We start from the raw sequence: 8508 nt of genomic DNA, 5'->3' as shown, positions 1-8508 counted from the left end.
GCAATAAATAATAATAATATAATATACAGAATCACCCTTAAAGCTGAAGTTTAATCTGCTTACATCCTGAGTTTCCGCCCCCCCGTCAACATGCTATAAATAAACAAGTCACATAACAAAACTATGAACATTGCAATAATAGGAATATCCGCCTACTACTAAGACATGAATCCCTTTATGTGCATTTCACAGCTCGGCCACCAGAGGGAGGTAAGTGGCTGGTTTTATTTTTGTTACCTGTGGACGCAGTTTACACCTTCCAGGTAGGCGAGAGCTTTACACAGCTGGAATGAGAAGTTGATCATGGTGATGACCTGCAGGGAGTTCTTGTGCTTTTCCAGATACTGGCCAAGCTGCAGAGAAATCGCAGTTATAGAATCACCTGGTTACCCCGTCTTTTATATATACCCTCTGAGTTCCTGGGTCTGTACACTCACTGCGCCCATTATGAGGGGTTCCCACCATCCCTGTGCTGAGTTCCCAGGTCTGTACACTCACTGCGCCCATTATGAGGAGCTCCCACCATCCCTGTGCTGAGTTCCCAGGTCTGTACACTCACTGCGCCCATTATGAGGGGTTCCCACCATCCCTGTGCTGAGTTCCCGGGTCTATACCCTGCTGTGCCCATTATGAGGGGCCCCCACCATCCCTGTGCTGAGTTCCCGGGTCTGTACACCCGCTGTGGATCCCAATACAGTCAGGCGGCATAGAATGAACGGTTACCTCCCCATACGGATAGAGCTCCATCACGATCCAGATTGGGTCTTGTTCGATGATGCCGATGAGTCTCACTATGTGCGGATGGTCCAAATTCCTCATCAGATCTGAGAGAAGAAACAAAGTACAAAGAGAGGGAAGCAGACAGGTGATGAGAAGAAGTCCGAGGCTCAGTCACTGGGTGCAGATGGAGGACGGATTCTTATTGGTGGAGTATTATATGATATTACACTCTCGCTGTACACGGTGTCATGTTAGGAGACTTTTATCTAAAGGCCGAACGTCACATTGTACTCACAGGCTTCACTCATGAACTTCTCCTTGACGTCCGCTGCGCAGTCTTTTTTACAAGTCTTCACCGCAACGCTGATCCGCTCCCCCTTCTACAAAGAGAACACGAAATTCACTTCTATCTGACCTCCGACCTCCATTCAGTCTTCTATCTGACCTCCGACCTTCCCTTCAGTCTTCTATCTGACCTCCAACCTCCATTCAGTCTTCTGTCTGACCTCCGTCCTCCCCTTCAGTCTTCTATCTGACCTCCGTCCTTCCCTTCAGTCTTCTATCTGACCTCCGTCCTCCCCTTGAATCCTATATCTGACCTCCGTCCTTCCCTTCACCCTTCCCTCTAGCAATCATAGGCTCACTGAAGTCTAAGAATTCCAAGTGTCTGTGAAGGTTCTCATTCCTCCAGGTCATGTTATATCTGTAAAAAATAAATCAAGACAACTGGACTTGCTGTATTGCGCTTGAAGACGTTTTGCTGGTCATGCGACCAGCTTTCTCACTTCAGAGCTAGCAGCTGTTATTAGGCTGCTGTGGGCATCTTAATAACACCTGCTAGCTCCAATCATGCAATGCAATCAGCACCTTACCTCCATGAGGTCTCTGACCCCCGTGCTGGTTATGATCATCAGATTATGTGGATTGGAGCGACATTCACCATATCTATTCCCAGATAATTTTTGTACAAGTCATTGTGAATTGAGAAAGCTGGTTGGATGACCGGCGAGACGTCTTCAAGAAAAGAATACAGCAGGTCCAGTTGCCTTAATTGATTTTTTTTTACAGGTATAAACATATCAGCTCCATACACATATGGAGAGTCGTACAGTACATGTCCATTCTGTAGCTTCCTCAATGGAGATACTCGCCTGATTCTTATATACACCATCGTACACTTCTCCAAAAAAGCCTTCGCCAAGGATCCTGCCCAGCACAACGTCATCCCGACTGATCGCGTAACGAATCCCTACAAGGACAAGCAAGGCGTCACAAATTCATATTATAGAGATCCGGTGATCAACGCAGAACGGTGACCCCACGAACAATACGAGGCCGGTGTACTCAGGGGGCATTAGTCCCAATTCACTGAGCTAAAATGTGAGTCATTTGCCATAACAATCACTATTTTGTGCCATGTGACTGTTTTCTTCACAATCGGGTGGTTTTTGCTGAAAATTAATGGTTGCTGTGGCAAAAAATGGTCAATTACGGCTTCCTGAGCCGAGCAAAGACACGATACTAATCTATTTAAAGGAGAACTATGAGGTGAGCGCTTTTCACTCACCTCATAGTTCTAGCCGACCTGTGACAATGAGACTGTCGCAGGGCGGGTCAGTGGAGGGGGAGGTGAGCGAACATATACCGGCGTTCGCTCACCTCTCGATCCTGTCACGGCTCTCTGCCATGACAGGGGGAGGGGCTGGTTTCCCCCCTCCCCGCGCCGATCCTCCAGCGCTGACTGGTGGATCGGACGGGGGAGGGGGCGGGTACAGCTGGCTCTGCCTCTAGATAAGCAGAGCCAGCTGTCACTCACGCAGCTGGGCGGATCCCGGCACAATTGTCGGGATCCGCTTCAGCTGCGGCGCCTCAGTATACCGCGAGCTGTAGCTCCCTATATACTGAGCTTAGGGTGACGGGAGGACGCTAGTTTGTGTCCTCCCGTTACCCTAAGGAGAGCTATGGGGAAAAGCCCTGACCCCATAGTTCTCCTTTAAATTGAGTGATCAAAAAACAAACTGCAATACCGACCACAACCACAAGGTGGCAGAAAACAGCCCTTTATAGCTATAAACATTAATGAGACTAACAGGGTTATTCACAAAGCTGCAGAAGGCAGCCGAGTGAACAGCCGAGCCGAAGTGAAGTGAGCCGAACACCGTTCGGGTATTTACTTCAGCCTCGTACGATTGATTTCAGCCGTACATCAGCTAAAATCAGCCGTATATCGGCTGCCTCCAGCTGCCTTTGGTCAGCCGAACAGGCTCTGCAGTGAAGTGCAGAAGGAATTCCACTCAGTCGATCCAACATCTGGATCGGCTAAGCCGGAGCGACGGCAACTCGCTCGCTGCCATTCACCCCTATTGCCATAGGGGCCGAACGTCAGTGAGTGAATAGCCGAATGCCGGCTCGGCTATTCTGCTTGGTAGAAAAACAATGTTTTACAAATGTAAATAAATGATACATCTAAAAAAATAAATAAAGATTTCTTTAAAAAAAAAAAAACACAATTGGGTGGAGCTAGCAGCGGCATTCGGCCCGGCTATTCTGTTCGGTACCTCCGTGGTACCGAGCATAATAGAAAACCATTGAAAAGAGTGGGATAAAAAAGTTGAGAAATTATTTTTAAAATTATAAAAAAAATAGGAAAATTAAAAATAAAAGAAAAATATTTTAGAGAAAAGAAAAACAATTGGGAGGAGCTAGCGGTGACAGCTAACTCTGCCCAACTGTTTCCTATTGGCCGGCACCTGCTAGAGTCTTCTAGCAGGTCCAGGCCAATGTATAACAACTGGGTGGAGCCTGCCGTGACATCACAGCCGGCTCCGCCCCAGTTATTGTTTAATGACAGATCAGCGTCCCCGGGTCATTTGGGGATGCTGAACTGTGATTAAAACTGGGCGGAGCCAGCCGTGAGATCGCCCAGCTGCTCTATGCGTGGAGATCGGTCGGCTTCGGCCGACCTTTCTCCACGCTTCGGCTGTCACTTCGGATCAGTCGAGGCCAAGCATATGCCTTCGGCTCGGCTGAGCCGCTCGGCCGCCTTCGGTTGCTGTACGGGCTATTGTGAATATTGTGAATATCGCGTACAGCAACCTGAACTGAACTGCAGAGGCGGCAGAAAAGAGAGCCGAAGGATCAGCCGAAGCTACAGCTGGATCCTTCGGCTCTTTAGTGAATAACCCCCTAAAAATAACTTCTTCATCTGATGCATCTACTGTATGGAACTGTAATATATTCTTCGCCTGTTTACTTGCCGTCCGCCCGTTCTACATAGACTGACGGACAGCACTCTCTAAAAAAAGGGTCACCCTACATGTACAGAGTTTTTTTTCCTGCTCGTGCGCAGTAGGGGGCGGGGGCAGGGCCAGACAGTAGGATATGGTAAACATTTTAAACAGCCGTGCCATACAAGCGTTCGGGCGGCTATAGATTGTTTGTGTGGCCCCTTAGTTCCAGTGAAGGGAACTCTTAAGGCATCAGCACACCAAGACATTTTGGACAATTTCATGCTCCCAACTTTGTGGGAGGAGCTAGGGGATGGCCCCTTCCTGTTCAAATATGACTGCGCACCAGTGCACAAAGCAAGGTCCATAAAGACATGGATGGGGGAGTTTGGGGTGGAGGAACGTGACTGGCCGCACAGAGTCCTGACCTCAACCCGATAGAACACCTTTGGGATGAATTAGAGCGGAGACTGCGAGCCCGGCCTTCTCCCCCCACATCAGTACCTGACCTCACACATGGTCCAACATTCCAATAGACACACCCCTAAACCTTGTGGACGCCTTCCCAGAAGAGGCAGAACGGTTATAGCGGCAAAGGGCGGAGCCAACTCAATACTGAACCCTACAGACTAAGACTGGGGGGCCATTAGAGTTCATGTGCGTGTGAAGGCCGGCGTCCCAATACTTTTGCAATATAGTGTTTATTATTTTGTTATCTGAAGTAACGTCAACATTTCTATTCTATATCTGTCTGGGAGTCGGTTGGCTGTTCTATATGGCGCAGGAACACATTCAGAGGGGATCACTTTCATCTTTCCAATGCTGCTCACAAGTTTGAGACTTCTTGTACGTACCTGCAGACCTCTGTTCCGACTGTTCTGGAATCTCCGCATAGATATCAGATTCTGTAACAAGATGGATTACAGTTGTCACCTCCGTTCTCACAGGATGGATGTGTCTTCTTATCAGTGGGACAAAGGAAGAGAGAACCTGTCTACAAGATAACTCACCAAAACTGCCCCCTTCCTCCAGCCTCGACCTCCTCTCATCAGGGACATCCCTGCACAGCAACATATAGTTCTGCATTATTCATGAGAACATTCAAATTTATGTTAAAGCTGAATTCCAGGGAAACCCTGGAATTCGAACATATAATACACATATTAATACAAATATAATGCACATACAACGTAAACCTGCCGCACAATGTTTCTGTAGCTGTACTAACATTTATTTCAACATAAAACCTGTCTCGTCTCTCCGCCTTATATTGCGGCCTAACAAAGCTGCTTTCATACTGCCCAGCCACTGAACAATATTTATGGCTATTGTCTCTCAAATAATACAGTCTAATTTACAGAATATTTATTTTTGCTGCCTATTCATGTGTCTGAGACCAGACAATTTCTACCAGACACATACTTAAGCCTATATTTTGGCTATTTTATGACTAATTGGGGGATACAGGCATAGAAGGGGGTTCGGGAAACAGCAGTTCAGGGACTCAGCAGTTTTCCTACACCATAAGGAAACGGAATTATCTTCTTTCGAGAACAGTGAGGGGCACATTTTGGACCAAAAGGACAACTGGTTTGCAAGAGGTGAGAAAAGGCCATTCAAGTCAAACGGGAACAACCATTTCTGAACAAGGGTGGGGGTCTTCGACTCCATCTGTCATCTGTTTTAATTCTACCATGGCAATTTTTACAACAATGCACAATTTCAGACATGTGAATTGGATGATTGGTACCTATGCAGGCTCCAAGAATGAATGGAAGGAAGGAAGGGACTTTGTCGCTAGAACAAGGCGGTTCCACAACTTTCACAACCTCCCATCTTGTTCTTGGACAATCAACATCTGTCTTGACATATTCTATTGGATTGAGGTGTCTGGGCTACTTGTATGTTCTTGTCACTCATTAGAACTGAAGCCGTGTCTTGGAGAAGCTAAGGAATATCTTCAACATTACAGAACAAGTCCAGTTGAACTAGCTATACCATGAGATCACTTAAAGTGACATTAAACCCTCAGATTTTTTAACATAAACCAATACTGTAATGTGCGCCTTACTGTAATCCATGGTAGTTTCCCTTCTCTTTGCTGCTCTTCCTTTTAAATCCTCATCGCTTCTCATGCTCTGCAGAACTTCTGTTTTGCAGCAGACTGCCTTGTCTCAGGAATGGATGCATGGTGTCTGTGTGCAGGTTCACAACCTATTCATGTGTCTGAGACCAGACAATTTCTACCAGACACATACTTAAGCCTATATTTTGGCTATTTTATGACTAATTGGGGGATACAGGCATAGAAGGGGGTTCGGGAAACAGCAGTTCAGGGACTCAGCAGTTTTCCTACACCATAAGGAAACGGAATTATCTTCTTTCGAGAACAGTGAGGGGCACATTTTGGACCAAAAGGACAACTGGTTTGCAAGAGGTGAGAAAAGGCCATTCAAGTCAAACGGGAACAACCATTTCTGAACAAGGGTGGGGGTCTTCGACTCCATCTGTCATCTGTTTTAATTCTACCATGGCAATTTTTACAACAATGCACAATTTCAGACATGTGAATTGGATGATTGGTACCTATGCAGGCTCCAAGAATGAATGGAAGGAAGGAAGGGACTTTGTCGCTAGAACAAGGCGGTTCCACAACTTTCACAACCTCCCATCTTGTTCTTGGACAATCAACATCTGTCTTGACATATTCTATTGGATTGAGGTGTCTGGGCTACTTGTATGTTCTTGTCACTCATTAGAACTGAAGCCGTGTCTTGGAGAAGCTAAGGAATATCTTCAACATTACAGAACAAGTCCAGTTGAACTAGCTATACCATGAGATCACTTAAAGTGACATTAAACCCTCAGATTTTTTAACATAAACCAATACTGTAATGTGCGCCTTACTGTAATCCATGGTAGTTTCCCTTCTCTTTGCTGCTCTTCCTTTTAAATCCTCATCGCTTCTCATGCTCTGCAGAACTTCTGTTTTGCAGCAGACTGCCTTGTCTCAGGAATGGATGCATGGTGTCTGTGTGCAGGTTCACAACCTGAGCCAGCACTACAGGAAGAGGCAGTCAGCTGCAAAGGAAAGTTCTCCCCAAGCATGAGAAGACATGAGGATTTAAAAGGAAGAGCAGCAAAGAGAAGGGAAACTACCATGGATTACAGTAAGGCGCACATTACAGTATTGGTTTATGTTAAAAAATCTGAGGGTTTAATGTCACTTTAAGGACAACTCTAAAACAAGTTTCACTTTGCCATCAGAGGCCTGACATATTTACCTTATGGACTAAGCCCCAGCAAGTTCCATCCTTCTGTCCAAGAACAGTGCCTTAGCAGCCAATAAGGGCACTTTCATTGGACAGGTAGATGACTGGTGATGGAGCTTAGTCTTAAAGTCACACTATACTCAGGAGTTAATTCTTAAAAATACATCCAAGTCCCTGAACTCTGAACAACAATGTATCTTATTTGTGTATCACTCGGCTGTAGATCCTCCAATCACCTCTGAATTGGTGCTGACACTGTCCTTCCTTCTGGAGGGGGGCTACGTCTGTTCCCCATGGTCCCTGTGTGTGTTTTAAAGTAGTCACTGCACCAAGCTCACTCCCGGGATGGACTACCTTCTCATGTTTAGTTTACTAATCTGTATTGAGATTATAGTCCATCTCGGGATCCCTCCCAAGGCTTGTTAATACCTGTTGCCAATGCATCAAATCGAATGTTACGTGCATTTTGCTGCGTTGCTATTGACTTGACTATGAGAAATTTGGGTACTGTGGAGTTTTTACTGGGTGCTGCACTGCCACCTAGCGAGCATTTGGAAAAGGACCCATTGAAGAACTGAGATGCTCCCAGACTGGCCACACACAAGTCAATGTTCATACGATTTTGATTTTGTGAGATACTTTCAGCAAGATTCTCCAAACATGACATTGAAATACCTCGACCAATGGGGACTGTTCGTCTCAGATTGTCCCGCACACAAGGAGCATGACATACAACTGAACAATCACATGGATGATGAATCTACTTAGACCCCGTTCAATGATTGTACAAGACACACATCGATTCTACATCATATTGTTGTTCTTACTGAGTGGGGATCCTCGGCAGGCTGATCCTCTTCTCATTCTCTGTGAAGGGGAAATACAGCAATATGGGAATTATCACTTGAAACAATAACGGGAGAAAATTATATAATTAGTATACACCTCAGTATAAGGTTTTGCCTGATTCTAATGTCTTGTGGGAGGAGTTTAATAAAAATGTGCATGCATTGCTTCTCTACTGAAGCTGCTGCAGGCTGCGCTGTGCAAGATTGTCATTTGCAGTCCGGATAGTGCAATTCCAATGCCTCTTTGGCTTGGAGCGGAGGAGGGAGACACAGGGCACTGGAGGGGGGAGTATAATACCTCTTCTATTATAGGGAACGGAGGGGAGGTAGGAGACACGGGACACTGGAGAGGGGGGTATAATACCTCTTCTATTATAGGGAACGGAGGGGAGGTAGGAGACACGGGACACTGGAGAGGGGGGTATAATACCTCTTCTATTA

At 46.1% G+C, this 8508-nt stretch overlaps 1 protein-coding gene across 1 annotated transcript in view; it reads right to left on the bottom strand.

Annotated features, from left to right (window-relative positions):
• Window positions 1–8508, bottom strand: part of LOC108801309 (protein-tyrosine kinase 2-beta-like) — a gene marked incomplete at its 3' end in the record, with an annotated part of 68783 nt that overhangs the window by 28996 nt on the left and 31279 nt on the right. The window contains exons 11-17 of the mRNA XM_018573244.1: window positions 8047–8086; window positions 4958–5007; window positions 4802–4852; window positions 1872–1969; window positions 1016–1100; window positions 724–824; window positions 238–353 (exon numbers count right to left, since the gene is read on the bottom strand). Coding sequence (XP_018428746.1) covers window positions 238–353; window positions 724–824; window positions 1016–1100; window positions 1872–1969; window positions 4802–4852; window positions 4958–5007; window positions 8047–8086 — 541 coding nt within the window. The remainder of the gene's footprint in view (window positions 1–237; window positions 354–723; window positions 825–1015; window positions 1101–1871; window positions 1970–4801; window positions 4853–4957; window positions 5008–8046; window positions 8087–8508) is intronic.

The sequence above is a fragment of the Nanorana parkeri genome, unplaced genomic scaffold, assembly GCF_000935625.1.
Source record: "Nanorana parkeri isolate BGI_ZX_2015 unplaced genomic scaffold, ASM93562v1 scaffold2300, whole genome shotgun sequence".
NCBI classification, from domain to species: domain Eukaryota; kingdom Metazoa; phylum Chordata; class Amphibia; order Anura; family Dicroglossidae; genus Nanorana; species Nanorana parkeri.
Note: the sequence above shows the minus strand (reverse complement) of the source record. Positions and strands in the feature narration are given on the sequence as shown.